This window comes from Gopherus flavomarginatus, chromosome 3 (genome assembly GCF_025201925.1).
Source record: "Gopherus flavomarginatus isolate rGopFla2 chromosome 3, rGopFla2.mat.asm, whole genome shotgun sequence".
In the NCBI taxonomy this organism is placed as follows: domain Eukaryota; kingdom Metazoa; phylum Chordata; order Testudines; family Testudinidae; genus Gopherus; species Gopherus flavomarginatus.
Window position 1 is genome coordinate 65,974,887 of NC_066619.1, and position 23,773 is coordinate 65,998,659.

Genomic DNA, 23,773 nt, shown 5'->3' on the forward strand with positions numbered 1-23,773 from the left:
AGTTGTTAATGAAGTCTCCTATTTATTTGTCACTTTTGATACAAAGATTAAGGGACTGAGTTATTTAAATTCAGGGATTAGACTAAATTTAATTAAATTGGGCATTCATCTGTGTTAGAACATCGCTGCCATTCCTTACCTGTAGGACTTAGAGTCTATTCTACTGTTGTGATGGCAAGCCTTTGCACCTTTTTAATTACCAGTTTTGCATAGTTGAAATCTGTAAATCTGACACCTGGAATTCTGTTCAGATTCATGAAGAATTCTCTCAAAGTTGACTTCAGAGTGGTTGATCAATTTGTATTCTTTACTGCCTTTAATTGTAGTACACCCAACCCTCCACATGGGGACTGTCACTCTTGCTTCTTCTGTAGAGTGGATTTGCAGAATTCCTGTGTCCTGAACGAGAAAGTTTATTTAACAGCATAGGCATCGACTCTGGGGGTGCTCCAGGGCTGGAGTAGGGGTGGGGCGGAGGCGGAGCTGGGGTGAGAAGAGGCAGGGCTGGGGCTTGGGTGAAGGGGTGGAGTGGGGGTGGGACCCGGGGCGGACGAATAGGGGGTCAAGCACCCTCCAGGTAGAGAGGAAGTTGGCGCCTATGTTTAACAGTATATGTGTAGTTCTAATGTATTGTCTCTGCAGATCTGTGCTTAACTTAAACCCCTTCTCCCTTATGCATCACAGATTTAAGGGCTGTATCTGGAGTTTGAAAGGAATGGGAAATAATTAGAGGGCAAGCATCTGCATTCTTGATTCCACAGTGCTGGATCTGAAGTACAAGTGTAGGAACTCTTTTTATGGACCAGAATGTCTCTTGGACTGCAGTTAGTTTCTAGCTGTCCAAATGAGCAATGTTGAAAGGAAAATGCTTTTTTGGAAGAATAAAGCAAGTGCATGTGTGCTACATATTTTAAATGAGTGTTTCTTTACTAGTATTGGCCCGAAATGTAACTTTTCACAGCAAGAAACTGGTTTAATATTAATATACCAAGTTAAGAATTTAAATCACCAGCTGTGTTTATGGTGCTGCACAAAATCAAAGAATGGTATCTGCTTTCTAACAAGGGGAAAATTATTTGATCCAGTACAGTACAGAGAGAGTAAGGGTATAAATTGATAATTCAAGTACAGTATAGGCTTTTGATTGAAAAAGTAGTATAAAGTATACAGATAGTAGACTACATAAGGACAATATGACTAGAAATTTCAATAACTGAATATTTGGAATCCTGCGCTGAAGTGAGATGCAAAGCACCAGTTATAGAAAATTGTGTTTTATAAATGTTCCTCTCATGTGATTTAATATTGCACTTGCATACTTAAGAAATTTTTAAAATACCAGTTTTAAATGATCCTAGACATATGTCCACCTTTAATGGGTATCAGATTAAAGTACTTGACATATTGGTAGGGCCCTACCAAATTCATGGTCCATTATGGTCAATTTCACGATCATAGGATTTAAAAATTGGTAAATTTCACCTTTTCAGATGTTTAAATCTGAAATTTCTGTGTTGTAACCGTGGGGGTCCTGACCCAAAATGAGATTTGGGGGGAGGGGTCATGGGATTGCCACCCTCACCTCTATGCTGTCTGGACTCTGAAGGCAGCAACCATGGAGCTTCCTGCAGCCGTGGGAGGTTCCCAGAGGTGGGTCTGGTCTCCCCACCCCTTCCGCAGCTATGCAGGGGAAGAGCAAGTCCTAGCTCCGGCTGGGCAGGGGAGTGACAGGAGTCCCCTTTGCTGGGGTCCTCCCAGCAGCACAGGGAAGATCAGATCCAATTGCAGCAGCCTTCCACAGCTGCAGGAACCTCTGAGGCTGCTGCTCAGTCCCAGAGAGCATCCTGCAGCAGGGTGAGGCACCCAGAGGTACCTTTGCTGGGGCACTCCTAGGAACAAGGGGACATTTGGCTTATTTCACAGTCTGTGATGCATTTTTCACAACTGTGAAATTGGTTGTGCCCTATATACTGGGGATGGCAATGCAATATGCTCTAGGGAAGTGGTGGTAATGCCTATTTTAAATTTACCTAAACACTTTCTATTATAAAAATTATTGTGACCCTCTCGTTGGAGATCTCTGTGATGGTTCTCAGAGCACTCTGGGCGGTGTGTCACCTTGTTTCCCCTGGCCTTTAGTATGAGGGAGTCTTGCCTGTGCCTGGATGGATGTCAGCTCCCTAACACCACCAGCCTTTCAGCCACTCAGGCGCTCACCTCGGCTATGCCTGCCCTGTCTTCAATTTGCAGGTTTACAATATGCGCATCCCAGTCCAAGAATCCCTTTGAAGCATTCCTCTGTGATATCTAGCCCCCGACATTGAGCTACTAACAGATATCTCAGATCTCATTTTACCTTAAATCGCTGTTGCTGTAAACCAGACAACACGTGTGAGCTCTTGCAGTGCAACAATAGTAGGTTTGTTTTAAAAAATAAAGTAACTAGAAATAAGAGAGAGTGGTGAAAGCAAGTGGTAACAAAACAAAATAATAAAACATCAACCTGAGTCTACATCTATTAATAATTACCTTTCCTAATAAAGTAGGTTTTCCCCCAAAATTTCAGTGTGTTGAAGCCTCTGATAGTTTTCTGTTGAAACTCTTAGTAGCGTGCAAGATTAAATAGTTGAGTCTTGCATCACGTTGTGGACTAAACAGGATCGGGTAACCACTCCCCTTGTCTGAATGGACCATCACCAAGAAATATTATCCCTGGTGACTAATTTAACTTCCAGAAATGGAGACAATTTCATATTTGGTGTAATTGTCATCTTTCACCAGGCACAGTCATCTCTTTCACAATCTTCAATTACTTGTTGGAATTGAAGATATCAGAGGGCTGTCTGAGTTCCATCAGGTTTCACTTAGATCAATAACAGCTTTGCACTTACCAGTAGGTTTCTCGATTTTCTTTTTCCACACATCCAGCCACAACAAGGTTCCTGAAAGGGCTTATGAATTGCTTTCTGCAAATTAGAGATCTCCGTCTTGTTCTTAACTGTCTTATGAAACAGCCATTTGAACTATGTGCCATGTGCTCCCTGTTACATTTGTCTATTAAGACATCCTTTTTGATGGCCATCGTTTCTTCCCAAAGGGTTGGTGAGCTTGAGCTTTAATATCAGTCCCTCTAGTCACTGTATTTTCTAGGGAGAAGGTATTGTTAAGATCACATCTCAATTTTTTATGTAAGGTTTCTTCTGAATTTCATGTTAACCAGACTATTCACATTCTTGTTGTCTTTCCAAAGATGCATCAGATTATACAGGAAGCTACCTTCCATATACTTGATGTCAGGAAAGCTCTAGGCTTTTTCTTGCACAGAACCAGACCATTTAGGAAGTCCCTGGGCTTCTTACGTCTATTGCAGATATGTTGAAGGGAACTACTCCAAGCAAAGACACACTAAATGGAACTCTGGGTATATTTTTATCGGTTTCTCTCACGTCCAACTTCCTCTACAAGTGACTGCATATTCTATTAGATCTGTCTACATCTGTAGCTTTACTCAAGGATGTTCTGGTTGCTGAAATCTGCAGAGCTGAAACAGGGACCTTGGTGCATACTGTTTCCAACCATTATGCTTTCGTTCATGCTGCTAGATTGGATTCTGCAGTAGGCAACACGGTTCTCTCTTCAGTACTGGACTCTGTTCTGAACCTCCTGCCTCCTTAGGATAGGGTTACTGCTTGAAAGTTACCTAAAGGGGGGCACTCATAGGACATCTCAAAGAAATCCAGGTACTCCACAAGGTGAGCAACCTCTCCTTCTGGTTGTTTAGACCCCAAATCTATTCACATATCCACGTTGCCTCTCTGAAAGAACCAGTTATTATTATTGTCTTTGTCCTTAGCTTTGTTGTCTGTTACATGGGTAACACACTGTTTCCGTGTGTGTTATGCTGTTTGATATTTCTTTTTACCTGCCTCATTTAATATGTTACCATGCTTTCATTTCTACACACCATCCAAATTCTAAACTGAATACAGAATTGATTTTCTCCTGGGGTTTTCCACTGCACTCATCATTGTCACATCTGAGTGCTTCATAAGTACTAATGATTTTATCTTTATAACTCCACTGAGACAAAAAGAGAAGGACTGTGTGTATTATCCCCATTTACCAGGTGGGAAAAATTGAGAAAAAGACCAAGTGACTTGCCTGAGGCTGCACAGTGATTTAGTCGCAAAACCATGACTAGAACTGAGGACCTTCTCTGATTGCCCACCCCATTATAGTTTCACCCTGCCATGCTACCCTCCTGGCAGAAATACTGAATATCCACAACTTCCATTAATCTGTGTTTCAGTTGCAAGTGCTCAGCACTACTGAAAATCTGGCCTAAGGCATCTCAAGTTGGGCAGCTAGAAAACAAGGAATCACAATTAGTAGGCGCCTGTTAAAATTTTGGTTTAAGTTGCTTGCCTGGCACTGCATAGGAATCTCTGTCAGAGACAGGAATAGAGACCAGTTCTCTGATGGCATCATAGAAATATAGGGCTGAAAGGGACCTCAGAAGTTGACTCAGCAGCCCCTGCACTGAAGTAGGACCAAGTAAACCTAAACTATCCCTGACCATGTTTGTCCAACTTATTCTTAGAAATCTTCAGGGATGGTGTTCCTTGGAAGCCTATGCCAGAGCTTATCTACACTTATAGATAGAAAGTTTTTTCTAATATCTAACCTAAATCTCTCTCGCTGCAGATGGAGCCAAGTACTTTCAGTGGACATGGTGCACAAATGATCATCGTCCTCTATATAAAACTCTTAAACATATTTGAAGACAGTTATCAGGTGCTCCCTCGGTCTTCTTTTCTTAAGACTGAAGACATGCTCAGTTCTTTTGACCTCTCCTCGTAGATCAGGTTTTCTAAACCATTTTTTTATGTTGGTCTCCTGTGGACTCTCTCCAGTTTGTCCACATCTTCCTTCAAGTGTGGTCCCTAGAACTGGATGCAGATGGACTCCACCTGAGGTCTTACTGATGCCAAGTAGAACAAGACAGCTACCTCCTGTGCCTTAGCATATGACACTCCTGTTCGTATACCCCAGACTGATATTTTTTCAGCTGTATCACATTCTTGCCTCATGTTCAATTTGTGATCCACTATGACCCCCAGATCCTTTTCAGCAATCAGTTTTATTTTCCATTTTGTAGCTGTGCATTTGATTTTTACTTTGTACTTGTTTTTTATTGAATTTCATCTTGTTGATTTCAGAAAAATTTTTCAATTTGTCAAGGTTGTTTTGAATTCTTATCCTGTCCTCCAAAGTTCTAGCAAACCCTCCTAGCTTAGTATCATCTTTGGATTTTATAAGCATACTCTCCACTCCATTATCCAAATCATTAATGAAAATATTGAATAGTACTGGACCCAGGACTGACCCCTGTGGCACCTCACTGGATACGCATTCCTAGACTGACAGTGAACCATCGATAATTGTTCTTTTGAGTACAGCCTTTCAGTTTTGCCCTGACCTTAAAGCAATTTCATTTAAACCATATTTCCCTAGTTTCCTTATGAGAATGTTGTGTGGGAGTGTGTCAAAAGCCTTACCAAAATCAATATATCATGTCTATTGCTTCTCCTCCACCCACTGGCCCAGGAACCCTGTCAAAGAAGGAATTTAGATTAGTTCGGCATGATTTGTTCATGACAAATCCATATTGACTATTCATTATAATCCTATTATCCTATAGATTCTTACAAATTGATTATCTAATAATTTGTTCCATTATCTGTCTCAGTGTCAATGTTAGGCTAACTGGTCTATAATTTCTCATGTCGTCTTTGTTCCCCCTTTTTAAAGAAAAGTACTATATTTGCCCTTCCGCAAACCTCTTGGACCTCACCCGTCATACGTGAGTTTCCTTGAAGATGATTGCTTCAGCTACTTCAAGTACCCTAGGATGGATTTCTTCAGGCTCTACTGACTTGAATGTATCTAATTTAGCTAAATAGTCTTTAACTTGTTTCCCTGTTTTGGCTTGTGTTCCCTTCCCTTTGTTGTTAATGTTAATTATGTTGAGTATCTGGTCACCATTAACATTTTTAGTGAAGACTGAAGTAAAAAAGGTATTAACTAAGCCTTCTTGATGTCATTAGTTGTTAGCTCTCCTCCTCCTCTGTGTAGAGAACCTATGCTTTTCTTTGTCTGTCTTTTGCTCCTGTGTATTTGTAGAACCTCTTCTCATTATCTTTTATATCCCTTGCTAAGTATAACTCATTTTTTGCCTTAGCCCTGCTGATTTTGTCCCTATATGCTTAAGCCATTCTTTTGTGCTCCTCTTCAGCAGTTTGTCTGTTTCCACTTTTTGTAGGATTTCTTTATCATTTTCAGGTCATTAAAGAACTCCTGGTAGATGCATATTGCCCTCTCACTTTTTCTTCATATTTCTCCATCACATTCAAATAGTAGGCAGTTGTGCATTTAATATTGTCTTTTTGAGAAACTGCCAATGCTCCTGAACTGCTTTATCTGTTAATATTATTTCCATATGATGTTACCTGTCTGCTGCCCAAGATGGCGAGTATCCGGTCTCTTCTCTGTAGAGCCACTGGTTCTCTCCTTCCTCTTCCAGTGCAGATGTAGTCATCTGTAGATGGCCAACAGCTTCCGTCCCCGATGTTCCCATGTGTGTCATGTTGATGAAGTTCTCATGCTCCTGGATGCTACGCAGATGAGCAGTCTCCTCATGCAGCTCTCTTTCGTGCTTACTGGAGGACTCCAGTAATGGATACTTCTCACATTAGGAGATTTCCTCTGCCTGGCTTTCATTGGTGGGGACATGCAGACAGCATTCCCAGCAAGTCAAGACCAGGGACTGGTGGAAGCCTGTATGGCCAGGATGCCAGTCTGGCAGGGACCCCACACGGTGCAGGCAGAGGAAGGGCTAACAGTAGTGTTGGCGAGACCACCTTTCCCTCCCATTGTGGGTTCTTCCTCTTGGAATGCCTGCACGTTAATGACAGGAAATACCCTTCTTGGATGGTATTAAGCTGCCTTAACTACATGACAGTCTTTCTCTTCTTGCATTCCTCAACATCATTCTCTGCTCACCTTGCAGCTTTTAGAGCAAAAGAGGCAGGAATCCCACAGACAACACCCTCATCATTCACTATATTATTTGATTCATTCCCTGAACACCATCTGTGCTGTGATTTGAATGCTAATGATCATTCAATTAGAGACTGTCAGAATGAGTTCATGGTGATAGAATTAAAGTTGCATCTTATTTCTGACAGTCTCAGTAGGGGTATGCCCTAGAGTCAGACCCCTAGTCCCAGTTCTCAAGGTAATAAAGGAGAGGAAATTAAATTGACAGAAATAAAGAGCAGCACCAGCTCCTCCGTCCTACCTCCGTGTGCTTCCCAGAAACCGAACGAAGCTTGGATCTCTGCTTGCTCCTTTCTGGGAGCTGAGGATGAAAGGTCTATCCACCTCCACAAGCTGGGCCCTTCTGAACCGAGCTTCTCTTTTTTAAGGGTCCTCCTCCAAGACTGGCATGTTTCACAAGTGAGGTGGAGCAGGGCGGTCTGAGCCCAAGGCTACTCTTTAACCCCTTCTTGCCTGGTGCAGGATTTGTACCCCCTGTCACATGCATAATCCGTTGTAATTGTTTTCCCTGTGGTCAATTATTTACTTAATTTTCCTTTAGTGTGGGTCTTAACACACACAAATAGAGGAGAAAAAAAGGTTATTTAAAGGTGATTGCAAACTCACTGAGGATATGTCTACATCTACAATTTTGCAGCGCTGGTTGTTACAGCTGTATTAGTACAGTTGTATAGGGCCAGCGCTGCAGAGTGGCCACACTTACAGCAACCAGCGCTGCAAGTGGTGTTAGATGTGGCCACGCTGCAGCGCTGTTGCACACCGCGGGGAAGGAGACCTGCTTGGAAGGGGGGTCGGGGAACGCCAGAGCACACCGCGGGGCTGGATACCTGCTTGGAGGGGGAGTCGGGGAACGCCAGAGCACACCGCGGGGAAGGAGACCTGCTTGGAGGGGGGGTCGGGGTACGCCAGAGCACACCGCGGGGAAGGAGACCTGCTTGGAGGGGGGGTCGGGGAACGCCAGAGCACACCGTGGGGCTGGATACCTGCTTGGAGAAGGGGTCGGGGAACGCCAGAGCAAACCGCGGGGAAGGAGACCTGCTTGGAGGGGGGGTCGGGGAACGCCAGAGCACACCGCGGGGAAGGAGACCTGCTTGGAGGGGGGGTCGGGGAACGCCAGAGCACACCGCGGGGAAGGAGACCTGCTTGGAGGGGGGGTCGGGGTACGCCAGAGCACACCGCGGGGAAGGAGACCTGCTTGGAGGGGGGGTCGGGGAACACCAGAGCACACCGCGGGGCTGGATACCTGCTTGGAGGGGGGGTCGGGGAACGCCAGAGCACACCGCGGGGCTGGATACCTGCTTGGAGGGGGGGTCGGGGAACGCCAGAGCACACCGCGGGGAAGGAGACCTGCTTGGAGGGCAATGGAGTTTGCTTGATTACCAGAGAGGCTTCCTCAGGTATGCTGGGATACCTGCTTATTCCACGGAGGTCAACAAAAACGCTGGTGAGTGTCTACACCTGATGACCAGTGCTGGTGATCCAGCACTGGATCCTCTACACCCGAGGCACGACCGGGTGTACGGCCAGCGCTGCAAACAGGGAGTTGCAGCGCTGGTAATGCCCTGCAGGTGTGTACACATCCTAAGTTGCAGCGCTGCAACCCCCTCACCAGCGCTGCAACTTTGTAGTGTAGACAAGGCCTGAGACTAGAAGAGGACTCAAACATGTTTTCCACAGTACTGGAAACTTTTCCTGACTAATTTTTTTTTTAAATTGACTAGAATTCCATTTGACTGTTTCTTTAAGAAGAAACTTCATTGAAGAGAACTCTGTAGCCAACAAACTGAGCTCCTTTTTCAATTAAATAAAATTTTACAAATATGTCTTCCATTTAACGGTTTTAAAGCATTATTAAAATATTATAAAAGCTCTTTTAAGATATAGATACCCAAGTCAAAAATGAAATTATAATGACTGTTAGGTAATTGTAAAAAACAAAACATGACATCATAATGCTTTCTAAAGATGGTCTACAAAGCATGAGCACTAGCTGTCTTTGAAATAAGTCTTATGTTGATTAGAAAACTGTTACACACTTGGTTAGAGGAAACATAACAGTATGTATAAGTCACTCTGAAGTATATAAGAATTTTATCTTAAGGGTTACTTAATTTTATAAGATATAAGATATTGTACACAATTTCATTTTTATTTTTTCTTTACATATACTAAAGCTAATTTTTGCACACTATTTCAAAATGTATAAACTGCATAATAAATGTGCTTTTTAGAAACCATTTGCCAATTGGATTGTGAAGATCAAATGAAAGAAAATTCGTGTTGAGTTGTGCTCTATGCACATAATTTGTGTAATGTTGTTTGTTGTTTTTCTCCCCTTAAATGTGGACATCTGGAATTTTAAATTCTCTTTAGGGATCCTGCTGACTTGTTAATCATTTTTGTGCTTTTTGCTATATGGAGCATTTTTTGCATGTTTCCTGCTGGGAAAATGGAGTAGCTTTAGAACAGGAAATAACTGGATACTGTACCTATCTGAGAAGTCTGCTGCATTATCAACCAGTAAATGCATTCCAGTGCCGTGTGAAATTCTCTTGAGGACCGTAGAATGCAGATTCCCAGTTTAAAGGGAAGAGATGATGTGTGCTGCTAAAAAGGGCTGTGTTTTGTTGTCTTCGGTGAAACCCTCAAACACTGAACTTTTTAGAAATGGTGTGACATAGGAGAGCATCTAATGATATTGGTCAAACATTGAAGCTCTCATAAAAATGTGTTTGGTAATGTTTCTGTGGGGATAGTCAAAGAACAGAGAAGTTTGAAGACCAAGGAATAGACTTAATTGAAATATATCATTGGTACGATAGACTTTATATAGATACAGATGTGTTATGAATGTAATAGAGGTATGCATGTAGTAGAGACTATCAGCCTCTCTTACATTTTGCATCTGCTTGAATAGACTCTGGCTGTGTTGGTTCATTATACCACCGTAACAGAACAGAGTTGAGAATGACTTTCTCTAGGGGGAGATCTACAGTGTGGGCTGAACAGTTTGAAGGGATCTTAAGCGTAGCAAAATCTAACAGAAAAGTCTTGAACTGAATTTATTTTGTTACTAAAGACAAATGCCAGGAAGGGATGGGTCTTTACTTCTGCATAGTGTGGATTTTGTTTTAAAGCTAGGCCATATCTACACTTACAGTTTTGCAGTGCTGGTAGTTACAGCTGTGTTCGTACAGCTGTGTAGGGCCAGCACTGCAGTGTGGCCACACTGACAGCTACCAGCGCTGCAGTGTGGCCACATTTGCAGCACTTGCAGCGCTGTTGGGAGTGGTGCATTGTGGGCAGCTATCTCAGCATTCAAGTGGCTGCAACGTGCTTTTCAAAAGAGGGGGGTGGGGTGGAATGTGACAGGGAGCGTGGAGGAGACAGACAGAATGGATTTTTGGAGTTGACACTGTTCTGAGCTCCCTGCCTTGCAAGTTCTAAGGACTGGAAGATACACAGTGCCTACCTTCAATCATTTTAAAAGTTCTAACTCTCTTCCTCCACTCCTCTCTCATTCACTAAATGCAAATTATGTACTGCTAAATACCCGTCAGACCAGATAAGCAACTGCTCAACACGGACTTCCCCCTCCCCCTCTGCCGTGTGAGAGTGCTGTTTCTCTCTTCAAGCAAACAGCTGTGAACATTCCAAAGTAATTCCCCTGCCTGCCTCCGCTCGCTCAGCAAACAGGAGCTGTGTTTGTTTTTTAAATAAGCAGTTTGGCTGAACTCCGAGCTCTCCCTTTCTTCTGGTTTGTTGTGTACAGGAATTCTGGGATACCTCCTTATACCCCGGAGGTCAATAAAAGCGCTGGTGGGCGTACACACTTGCTGACCAGCGCTGGATCACCAGCGCTGGAATCCCTACACCCGAGGCTCGACCGGGTGTACAGCCAGCGCTGCAACCAGGGAGTTGCAGCGCTGGCCGTGCTTTGCAAGTGTGGCCACATCCTAAGTTGCAGCGCTGTAACCCCTCACCAGCTCTGCAACTCTCTAGTGTAGCCATGGCCCTAGTTGAGAGGTACCTATTCATATAGTATTATAAAATTCAAAAAGAACTTTGAGAAATGCAAAATGCTGTACTTTGCAAAAGATCATCCTATTTTGACAGATAAAAAGCTCTGGAAGAACAGAAAGAATGCCCCCCCCCCAATAAAAGTGTGTATGGTGGCTGGGATACAGATGCTCTTGAATAATTTGCAATTGGCCATTCTGCCATCCAACTATCCTGTTACATTTTATAAAATCCCTTAATTTCACAGCTCCCCGTGTAGGAGGTAAGTGTCATTCAACACCCACATTTTACTGATGCAGAAACTTGAGTTGCACAGGTTAAATGCTTTGTCAACAATCACATGTGCAATCTGTGGTGGAGCTGGAAAAAGAACCCAGGTGGTCTCACTCAGTCCTGTATGTTTAATATTTATGAAACAAGAAGACAAATAGCATTTGTAAAAGAAAAATTAAAAACTGGAAACGGGCAGTATGTAAGCTTCCCAGATAAAGCTTTATCGATCCACTGAAACCTTGGCTGTGGCCATTTGCCTCTCTTCCTTGCATCCTTGTCAAAGGAGAGATTGATTACTAATTGCACTGAATTGTTTGGTGGTTTTGTGCTGTGGACAAAAGGCTCTAAGGGCTAAATTGAGACTTTACCAAACACTTGCAATCCTTTTTCAGATGTGTTCTTGCAGTCGACGCTGAAGTGTTGGAGTGACAGAGTTCCTGTCTGCACTTCCATTCTGCAGTATTGATAATTCATTCCTTCTTCTTGTTCCTCTGAACTGCTTACTTGGGATCCTTCTAAACTTGTATTCTGATAATATTGTTAATCTGATTTGTATTTTATCATTATGGAATTCTAGCTTCTTGACCACTTTTTCAACCTAGTCTGTCAGGGCCTCATCTTCTTCCTACTCTTAGCTGCTCATGACTGTTCTTCCACTCTCCCACTTTCCCTTTCCTACCCTAAATAATTATAGTTTTCCTTTCTATCCCTTGGGCTCTAGTTTCTCTAATATTATTTCCATCCTTTTACTACTTTTCTCTTGCATCCCCTGGAGCACCCAGTGCAACTTAGAAGCAAAGCCACAGTTATCAAGATATGCATAAAATGAACCTAAGTAACAGTATAGTCTTATTATTGTATTGTCCTCATTTTTCTCCTTCTTACTGCCTGATACTCTCACTCATTGCATCATCTCTGAAATTAGACTGAAATCTCCTCCGGACTGAGTGAACACTGAAATATACTGAATATTGCAGAATTGAGCATTTCATTTTGCTGATTGCCTCTGTAGTTGGAGGCATCATTAATAGTAAGTTTATCAGTAGTCTCCTCTAAAAGAGTTGAGTTCAGTTAATGGATGGATATTTATAATAAGAATTGCTGCACATAATCTCAAATAATCTTTTAGTAAAAATTACCAAAGATTTGTTTCATAGTTGCTGAAAAATACTTTGTCAGATTTATATTTCATGAATTTGAGAATAATTTCCTACGCTGTAAGATTATGCAAATGAAAATAAATATATTCCTTACTTCTGCCTCTAAGTTTTTTATAGCTCTTGTGTTGTAGATATATACGTTTAGGGTGTTCAGCTGGTGAAAGTGAAGGATAAGATTTCTTTGTCCATTAGAACAAGTTGTGGAATTATATGTTGAAAACATGGTTGTACTGAAAACCAGATCAAAGTTTATATTAAATACATGGCTTATTTTATTCTTATATTTGAAGACAATGAGGAAAATTATACTGTTTCCCCAATGTACCACCACCTAGTCAGTATTAGGTAACTTGGGTTTTTTGCTCTCTATATTGTACAGTCTCATAAGAATGACCATACTGGGTCAGACCAAAGGTCCATCTAGCCCAATATTCTGTCTTCCAACAGCGGCCACTGTCAGATGCTTCGGAGGGAATGAACAGAACAGGACAACTATCAAATGATACATTACATCATCTAGTCCCAGCATCTGGTAGTCAGAGGCTTAGGGATAGCCTGAGCATGAGGTTGCATCCAAGACCATCTTAGCTAATAGCCATTAATGGACTGTCCTCCGTGAACTTCTCTAATTCTTTTTTGAATCTAGTTATAGTTTTGATTTTCACACTATACCCTGGCATTGAGCTCCACAGGTTGACTATGTGTTGTGTGAAGAAGTGCTTCCTTTTTTTTTTTTGTTTAAACCCACTATCTATTAATTTCATTTGGTGACCCCTGGATCTTGTATTACGTGAAGGGGTAAATAACACTTCCTTATTCACTTTCTCCACACCATTCATGATCTTATAGATATCTGTCATATCCCTCTGAACTAGCAAACCAGAAATAATTTGATAATAGCCAGCTAGGTGCATTCCAGCTTTTTAAACACTTTCAAGTCAGGATATTAGGGTATCATGGTTCATTTCTTTAAATGTTTTTACCTCTAGCACTCAAATTAATGATATGAAGAATATGTAGCACATTGCGGAAAATCCATAAAAATAAAACAAATAAAAAGTCCCAAATGGTAACTGGGATTCTGAATAAGTGTGCTTTTTTTTAATGTCCCACTCCTGTGGATGAGGAAAGTGCCACAACGGTTTCTTATAAAAGATTCTTCATTAAACTATAAATTTACCCATTTTGAGGAGAAGAGGTGATCGAAACTTGCATTTCTCTTCTCCTCCATGTGATCACAAACACTCATGATTTTTTTAAAAGGCTGTCTAATGTACATTGTACTAAAAGAGAATTCTCAGCCAATCAAAGTGCCAGGATGCTGTACGGTTAGTGACCCATAACCTTATAATTAACATTTAAGTGTACAGTTATCTGCTCTCTATTGAGAGCTCAGATTTTTGTCCAAGGCTTGTCTTTCATATGTCCCTTATTTTGATAGTTGTTGCTCACTTTAGTCCCAGAACTCCCTATTTTCCCTGTACCCTGCTACCACAGCCTGCCCAAATACCCCCCACATCCACACCCCATATCCTGCTCCTGCACACCCCACGCAGCCCCGTACTCCCCCACAATCCCTCTACCCTGCCACTGCAGCCTTCTCACCCCCAAACCTTGTCCACATCTACACCTCCACACTCCACCCACCCCTGAACCCCCCAAACTCCTGTACCCTCCCACTACAGCCTGCCCACATCCACACCCCTGTACCCTGCCACTACAGGCTCTCCGCCCCCAAACCTGTCCACATCCATGCCCATACCCTGCACCCCCATACTCTGCCCAACCACGTACCCCGCCTCCCTATTTTCCACTGTTTCTAGTATTCTCTTACTTTATTCTTGAAAGTTGTGTACATCACAAATAAAGAATCATGAAACCAAGGTCATGGACACTTACTTATGGTATGAATAATGGGGACGTTTTGTCCCAGCCTTGTGCCTCGGCAGGTTAAGAGCGAGGGGTTGAGGTCGTATGCAGTTATTTCTCAGTGACCGTATACTTTATATAGTCTTCAAATGAATAAAATACATGCAAATAAATATTATGTTTAAATTATGTATTTTTTATATTTTCTATGAAAAGTGAAATGCAGTTTACTTTAAATACAGTAATTTAAGTTAAACATTTCATTTTAGACATTTTATTATATTTAACATTTTATCTTTATTTGGTTTCTTTAATCACAATCTCTGGTTGCTGGCAAAAAAGTTAATTTATCCTTTCAAATTTATTTTATAAGAAACACCCAATCATATTTCAGAATCTTAATACATTATTTAGAATTTGATGTTTGTATTTATTGCTGGAAGTGAAATTTTCAAACTGATTATTTCCCCTTCCCTTTGGAGCTTTGGCGAGAACTAGTCCATCTGCAATACTGCGTGGATCATTTGGTAGTTTTGTTTCTTAAATTTTAAACTTTGTATTTATAACATTAAAATTAAAATGCAGAATCTCAAAATTCAGAAAAATTAGATTCCAACAGTTTTAAAGCAGTGAATAGAATAGTATCTTAAGCTTAAGTTTGTCTAGTTTACAAAAGGCTGGAACACCTATTTACTATTGAAAATAGCATGTTCTGCTATCACATGCTTGTTAAATTATTTCCTTAAAATAATTCTTAATTAAAATCCCTTGATGCTTGTCATGTGGGTTTTCCCTCAGCAATGCATTCAACATACTATGTGATGTGTGTGTGTATATATAATAAAAACATGCTTTGTCCTTTACAGCTTCTTTCCTTTCCTCATATGCAGCTGGGTCTAAGCACTATTTATTTCTCTTTTCACATGCTACTTAGCCATCTTCCATTTGAATAACTTTCCCAATATATAGTGTAGGAATTGCAATAGTTTTTGTGCATTTATGATGATGGAAGGACAGTGAAAGGCTTGGTGCATTCTTCACTGGGTTGGGCTAAAGCTTATGAAAGTACTAATGTATTAAAAAGCATCAACAGGGATTTGCTGAGGCCTAATGCTGTAATGTGTTAGTCATCCTTTATCTGCTTCTATTTTTACAGGTTCTGAAGGATGACTGACGTTGGTTTGTGTGATGCCACTTGGAGCCTTTGTTGCTGTGGACTGATAAGTAACCTGCAGGTTTAACAGTACAGCAGGGGGAAAAGCATCAGGAATGCCACTTGCTTCAGCTCCTTAACTGGACAAAAGTACAATGTAGCCTGTCTACAAAGGGAGAGTCTTCAACTGATTTATTTTTTTGCAGCTGATAACCTAACATCATCCACCTTCCTGATTTTACAGTGCTTCACCTTCCAAGACAGATGATGTGTCAAAAGCTGTAAGATGCCTGCCGAACACATAATAATGAAGTAGTGAGCTGCTGCTGCCTAATTGTCAGGAACACAGCTGACAGAACTGCACTACCTGTTTTCTGCTCCCTTAATCGCTCCAGGAACAGCAGGGTGGACATGGCTGGCCTCATTAACAACCTGCTAATACTGTTGCTTGTTTTTCAAAATAGCTGTTTGGGTTTGGGTTTCAAAAACCCACTTTCTGTCTTTAAGAGGTGGGTTATGCAGAAAACATCTTTTGGTATTTTCAATGCATGCTGCTTAGTGATGCTATCATTTAGTCTAATGAAAGTGTTATAAAGATTAAAAAGTATGTACTAGCTATTTTGGAGTCTTGAAAAAGAAGAATCTGTTGTTGAACCCCCGTCTGTTATTCTTTGAAATGTGAATCTGCCTTGGCAATGTGATTAATAAGATTAAATAATAAAACAATAACTTAAGATTTGTGTGTAGCCCCACTGATGTACTTAGCACATAATATATATTGTCCCTGTCCCCATGAGCTTACTAGCTAAACTGTTTCTTCTTCATGAGATAGTGTCAACTAGTTTGTAATTAGGGATCTGATGTTTATTTTTTTAGGTCTTGAATACTAAATTATGTAGATAAATTTGGTGGTTGCATGTGTGGGGGAAATCCACTGTATTAGCACATAAGAAAATATAGCGTTATATATTCAATGTACACCCTGTAGTTACCACATCACATTTATCGATTTGATATATTTAGAATTTACATTACATTAAATGTTTTTGTCATACAATCCCCATTAGTAACAACATGAATATTTGCTTTGTTTCTTTGGTTATATGTAGCATTCACTATAGGCAAATGCATATTCAATTGTAATAAATCAACATCTCTAGAATGTAAAATCAGAAAGATTTTTGAGTTTTTTTCTGCTGTGTTCAAACTGAATTCTATATCAAATATGAACTTTAAAAAAGTTTTGCTATTTTCCCTCAGCTAATAACACTAGATAATATATTTTGGCATATTAAGAAAAAAATGCCATATATATCTGTACCTTAAACTGTGGTTCATATAAAGAGCTTATTTTTAGTAGTAAACTTCTTTTGCTAGTACTTCATAGTTCCGTCTATTCTAATGTGTCCCATCAACACCTCCAAAATATTTAGTAACTCACTTCTTTTTCAAAAGATAATGATGGAGCTAGACTCCCAAATTACATTGAAAATCAGTGGGAGTTGGGTGTCTAATTCCCTTACAATCTACTGATAATCCCAGTTGATACACATTAGTTTTTTTTTTTGTAATAGAAAAATACAAACTCTTGATCAGTAAACTTGAAACCATTTTTTAATTTTCTTCCCTTAAGGTATAAAGATACTACTAGATCTCTTTCAAGTGAATGCCTTGGAAACAACAGGCCAGTGACTTCTCTTGGTCTAACCGATTTTGCATTGGATATTCGCATGCCTGGGGTGACTCCTAAGCAGGTGAGAAGATTATAGTATTTTCTTGTCTCTCTCCATTACACTTTAAAACCTGAGAAAATGAATTTTGCTTACAGCATTAATAATTTTCTGATAAGCAACAGGCTAAACTTCCTACTCCCTTGAATACAGACAGAGCTATAGATTCCTGCAGGAAGAGTCTAAAATATTGTGTAAAATAAGAGATTATAACTTTCAAATTACATAAAATTTCGTCATTTGATTAATGTTACTTAGATTATATATAGATTAGACTGAATTCCTAAAGTCTAATTGTTTTGTGTTTTCAATAGAATAATATTCACACTGCTGCAGTATGCATTAACAAAGGAAAATTATTCTCTCTTAAACTGAAAACCTCTCCAACTGTGCTTTAACACATTAGTTTATATAGGTATGGGGTTCTCAAATTTGATTGCACTGTGACCCCCCCTTTCTGACAACAAAAATTACTACATGAGCCCAGGAGAGGGGACTGAAGCCTGAGCCTGCTCAAGTCCCGCTGCCCTGGTAGCGGAGCCAAATCCTGGGTGGGGGGCTCAAAGCTGGAGCCCAAGGGCTTCAGCCCCAGGCAGGGGGCCTGTAACCTGAGCCCTACCACCCAGGGCTGAAGCCCTCGGGCTTAGGCTTCGGCCCAGGGCAGTGGCGCTCGGACTTCGGCCCAGGGTGGTGAGGCTCGGGCTTTGGCCCCAGGCCCCAGCAAGTCTAAGCCAGTCCTGGCAACCCCATTAAAACAGGGTCCCAACCCACAGTTTGAGAAGTGCTCATATAGGTTACAACTAGATACACTAAGATACACCCATTAGCTCCAGTGATGGAGGGGAGGGTGCCCAGGAGGCTCAGGTTACAGGAGCTAGCCCTTAAATTGCTGTTTCAAGCAATTGTGCCAAACAGAAAGGAAATAGAATGCATACAATGCACAAACCCCCATTTGTGTTGCAATATTTATGACACTAAAGTTAGTTCAGGAAAACTACCCTAATGTGGTTAATTGCATAGTTTTCTCAGCACAATTTTATCATTTCCTGGGCAAAGATAGATTGATGTGATAGATTGTTGGCAGGAAATACTAAAAAAAAACTAATTATATAAATCTTTTTTAAAAATACCTTATTTTTAAGGTGTATATAAAATAGTCAAACTTTCTACTCTCCCATTTACAGTTAGTTTCATTAAGCATGATAAATTGTAAATAATTATTTTTAGCAGCCTTGCAGTGCCTGGGAGTATGTCCTTTAATAAAAGGTAGTACTTTTCCCTTTAAAGGGCTGCAGAGGCATGAGAACAGGATGTTGTGCTGCAGTAGATGACTCATTGTTGCAGATAGCACTTCTAGAAAAACTGTTGAAGAAATATAAGGATTTCAATTATTGGGGAGCACCCCACTGGAGCATGTAATTTTGAGCCAGCTCTGACGTTTTAATGATTGAGAAACAGAAATAAAATTGCTTCTGCTGGAGCGTCTTGACTGCATAAAAAATATTTTAAAATCTTCTTTTGGAAGGGGGACAAAAGTGCTTGAAGAATTCTGAGGTGCATGTATGGAATTTCGCAGGTATTTGCTATCACAGCACAAGACCCATTAGTTGAAGATGTAAACAATGTGACTAACCTTGAAGAGCTTTACTTTGCTCATCTAAAATCCATTAATTCTAGTAGAGAGAGAGAGAGAGAGAGAGAGAGAGTAATAGTAATGATAATTAAGATTAAGCTTCTGTCACAGGTATTTTTAATAAAAGTCAGGGACAGGTCCTGGGCAATAAACAAAACTTCATGGAAGCCAGCAACCTGACCCTGGCTTTTACTAAAAATACCCTGGGGACGGGGCAGGAGACTAACTCAAAGCTGGCTGCTGCTCCAGCATCCTCGGGGCGGATACTTGCTTCAGTCTTGCCCCGAAAGAAGTTCTGGAGGTCCTAGAAAATCATGGAATCTGTGACAGAGTTGTACCCTTAATGATAAGCATATATTTACTTGACACCCATATTCAAAAGTGTTCAGAGAACTATCAAAAATATAACTAAAATGTAAAATTTAAGGGGGGGGCGGAAGAGAGAACCCTACTCAATTCCCAGAAAGGCAAATGAAAATAAGTAAAGTTGTCTGCCATAACTATATTTAAAAGAAACAAAGAAATCCTTTACAGTTTGGAATGGAAACTTGGTCTTTGATCAGAATGTCACAGATAAACTTTGCTATGTTCTTCAATCAAAAGATAATGTAGGAGTCACCCTCCCCACACTGAGAAGGTCGCTCCCATCTGCTCAATTTTACTGTGTGGAATGGCTAGCAGCAGCTTTAACTCCAGTAAGCTCAGTTGCTGTGATAAGCAGAACACTGGTGGAGGGTAGAAATCTGTTCATTGCATATGTGTGGGAAGGGGAGCTATACAATGGTCTCTTTGCTGTCTCATGCTCTCTGTCGTCTAGGTGCAGGAGGCTCTTGCTCCTGGCTGTAGATTGATGTGTGCTGCTTAAATATGGCTCTGCTGGAGACCTCTCTATTAAAACCATTCATCTTGATGAATAATATCAGCTGCCATGTAAAAATATCATCATTTCCCATCTTGTAGGGGTCAGAGTGGGAAGAAAAAAAGTGGTGCTACTTTTCTAAGCTCCACCCATGTGAGTTGCCAAAATGAGATACTGCTCATAGTAGATCGGGCAGATATTCAAAATGTAATTGTGTTCTTGCTTTGTTCCTTCTTGATCAGGAGGAAAAAATAGGTAGTGGTGCCTCTCAGACATCACCTTCCTATGATGCCAAAATGAGACTTCACTTGCAGTAACGTCTGCAGCATTATGATGCACCATCTTTCTCCTTACACAAGGAATTAAATAACTTAAAATGTCAACATTGTTAATTATCAGGCATCAGTGAGATGTATAGGGGCAGTTCACACCTCTCAATGCTGCTGTTATGGGCTCTCTGTAGGCTTGTCTCTGCTTTGGTTACACAATGGCTCAAATTCTTGCGGGTTTTTTCGCAACCATAACAGTTAGACTTTCTTTTAAAAAAAATGAAAGCTGAGATTCAGGAGGGCAAGTTAGTAACTTTAGAGAAGTGCCAGCATGGCGGAGGGATGCATTCCTTCTGTTTTTGAGTCCTGCTTTTCTTCAGAGAAAAATGTGTTGATGTTGCATTATATTGCTATAATAATGATGTAAAGAAACTGAGAAGTTCATCATTCTAATCACCAAGTACAGTCTAATCTGAATAAACAGGAGTAAGCTACACTTATTTGTTCTGGGGCAGAACTTTCCTTTCCTAACATTATCTTCTCTGTGAAGGATAGAGAAATAGCGATGCAGATATAAAAGTTTCTTGGATAATAGTTGAGCAACAGTATCCAACCAGTATCAATGGCAAAGAAATAAGACTATGACATTTTGATTATTGGAGGGATAGCTCGGTGGTTTGTAGTGATAATCAGGATGACCCATTTCAACAGTTGACAAGAGTCCCTTCTTGGCCATCCCGATTGTTACTACAAATGTTTTTTTTCTCCTGATGATAATAGCCCATCTTAATTGATTAGTCTCGTTATAGCTGGTATGGCAATACCCATATTTTCGTGTTCTCTGTGTGTATATATATCTTCCCACTGTGTTTTCCATTGCATGCATCCCATGAAGTGGGTTTTAGCCCACAAAAGCTTATGCCCAAATAAATTTGTTAGTCTCTAAGGTGCCACAAGTACTCCTCCTCCTTTTTGCTGATACAGAGTAACATGGCGGCTACTATGAAAAATGGAAAGTGTGTAATTGCTCTCAGGAGGGTCTGCATCCTCCCACGCTGCAGCAATGTCAGAGATCAGAGTGCTGCTGATAGCACCTTGTCTCAGTCTCACAAACCTACCTCTCCCCTCCCCTGTCTTTTTAGTGAATACTCTAAAAAGAGAAAACAGACTTTGACAACTAATATAGATATGTTCTGTAGCAGGAGTGGGCAAACTTTTTAGCTTGAGGGCCACATTGGGGAATAGAAATTGTATGGCAGACCATGAATGCTCACAAAATTGGGGCGTGGATGTGGGAAGGGGTGCAGGTTCCGTCTGCGGATACAGGTTCTGGGGTGAGGCTGGGGATGAGAGGTTTGGGGTGCAGGAGGGTGCTCTGGGCTGGAATCGAGGGGTTTGGAGAGCAGGAGTGGAATCAGAGCTGGGACAGGGCTGTGGGGCGTGAGGAGAGGCTCCAAGCGACGCTTACCTCAAGTGGCTCCTGGAAGCAGTGGCATGTCCTTTCTCTGGCTCCTACCTGGAGACGTGGCCAGGCGGCTCTGCATATTGCCCCATTGGCAGGCACTGCCCCTGTATCTCCCATTGGAGCACTTAGGAGCCGGAGCAGGCCATACCGCAGCTTCTGGGAGCTGCACGGAGCGGCCCCTGACCCGGTGCCCCAGCCGGAGTGGGGCCAAGCTGCAAATCTTACTAACAAAAAGTCCTCCCAAACAAGCAAAGGCCATTTAAAAGGGGAAAAATAGAGCTTTTCCTAAGAAGTTCCGGTGGTGCTGGAACAATTTTTATAGTGTGGGTGCTGAATGCCGAAACTATGTATTTGGGTTGTAATTATTACTTCTAGCCAGCGGGATGTGGCAGCACCCCTTGTTCCAGCACCTATGAAAAGTTCTGGTTTATTTTCATCCAGATTTCAGAACAAAGTCTTTTTAATCAGACTAAGGCCACCAAAAGAAGTAAACTAACAAATGCATACATTCTTCAACGATCAGTGTCATGAGGAGAGATCTCCTTCAAGAACCAGCGGTCACCTTTCACTGTATTGGATGCCTTATTAAAATCTTAGGATATAAGGTGCTACCTTCTCCCACTTGAGCTTCTGAGTGTATTCCTCTGACCTCAAGTTTCTCCTCTTCCGTAGCAGGCAGATGTTGCCTCCCTAGGGAAACTGAGGCATGGGTAGATTTAAGAATCTGAGGGTACCTTTTTGGGTCCTGAAGGGTCTGCACTGCCCATAGCATATTCTCAGAAGACTGATTTCAGTCTCTGGCACTACCAGTGGATAATGATACTGACCTCGTTTGTAAGGCACTTGGAAATCCATTGATGAAAAGTGCTAAATAAGAGTATGGTGGTGGTGGTGGTGGTTAGAATTCTTAATACATGCTCTGAAAACAAAAATGTACATTAAGGGAAAATGACTTACTGACATATTTGTAATCTTTTTTTTTAATCCAAGCTACTTCTTTCTTTCCTTTGCTCTTATTTATTTACTTCACTGTCCCAAATATCTTTTTGGCATTTTTGTCTGCTCTGTAATTTACTGAATACAAGTGGGTGAAACTTTGCTACTTTGACTGCTTTGCTCTGCAATGCACACTGCCTCACAACATGCAGCTAGTCCACATATGGGTCCTGGAAGTAGTGAGCTTTTTAATGTATTGGGCAGTTTTCTAACAATGGAGAAAAAACACAATTTCTTTGTGCTCTAGCCAGGTAAAGGAGTTCAACAGCAGCTGCATTGGTGGTGCCCCTGTATATTGTATGCTAGTATGTTGCATTCTACTAGGAGCCAGCTGGTGTTACTTCTGGAGACCCAAACTTAAAAAATATAGCTAAAGTTAAGATGTGAATGTATGCCTCTTGCAGCTATCCATTGGATGCATACCTCAATAATTTCCTGTTTTAAGGTAAAACTTGTGGGTCACGTTTTCAAACCATTTATTAATGCTGTGTGCTAGAATTCAGTGTGAGAGATCATTTAAGAGAAAAGATATTTTGTATTTTATATGTCTTATGTAGGCTATGGTGAAGCAAAGGTTACCGGGGTAAACATACATTTGTTTTAATTGAATACCAAAGTTGTTAAGCACATGAAAATTTACACAACATATTGGCGCTTCAGATACTGCAGCTCTGCAGTATCAGAAGTGCCTCTTTTAAATAATGTTTTCCGTTTTTTTCTGGATTATTGAATATGGTGACGTTTTTATGTACTAGAACTACAAATGTTCCTCGTTGAACCATTCAGAACTGTCTCTTTATGTGTGATTAAGGAGAGCACATTAACTGAGAAAAGCAGTCTTTGTGCTGCAAGAGCACTGTCTGCACTTTTGCGTAAAGAATGCAACTTTCATGCGGAATAGTTCCGAGCAGTTCTTATGAACAGGGTCATTGAAGTACAAATTCAGGCAATATAAATCTGGAAGTAAATGAAATAGAATAATTCTCTAGTTTGGTTAATTAACGTGAAGTGGTATATTTTCCCTATTGATTTGATAGGGGTTTTAATAGGTATCTTTGAATAATACATTATCTCAAACATGTACAAAAACCCCAAACCCTATAGTATGTAAATCTCTTCTGGTATTTATTACTAACAGTACTAAAACTCTCCGATGGCATTTGTCCAAGATGTTATATATAGTAGGGTTAAATGAGGAGAAGTACAAGTAAAATGTGTAACATAAGG

At 40.9% G+C, this 23,773-nt stretch overlaps 1 protein-coding gene across 11 annotated transcripts in view; it reads left to right on the plus strand.

The window, feature by feature from the left end:
- PAM (peptidylglycine alpha-amidating monooxygenase) overlaps positions 1-23,773 on the plus strand; it is an 843,699-nt gene that overhangs the window by 670,532 nt on the left and 149,394 nt on the right. For 10 of the 11 annotated variants that reach the window (XM_050945643.1, XM_050945642.1, XM_050945648.1 and 7 more), the window contains 2 exons: positions 15,598-16,103; positions 17,228-17,348. In XM_050945643.1, coding sequence (XP_050801600.1) covers positions 16,006-16,103; positions 17,228-17,348 — 219 coding nt within the window. In that variant the 5' untranslated portion in view covers positions 15,598-16,005. The remainder of the gene's footprint in view (positions 1-15,597; positions 16,104-17,227; positions 17,349-23,773) is intronic. The other variant, XM_050945654.1, reaches the window with a different exon arrangement.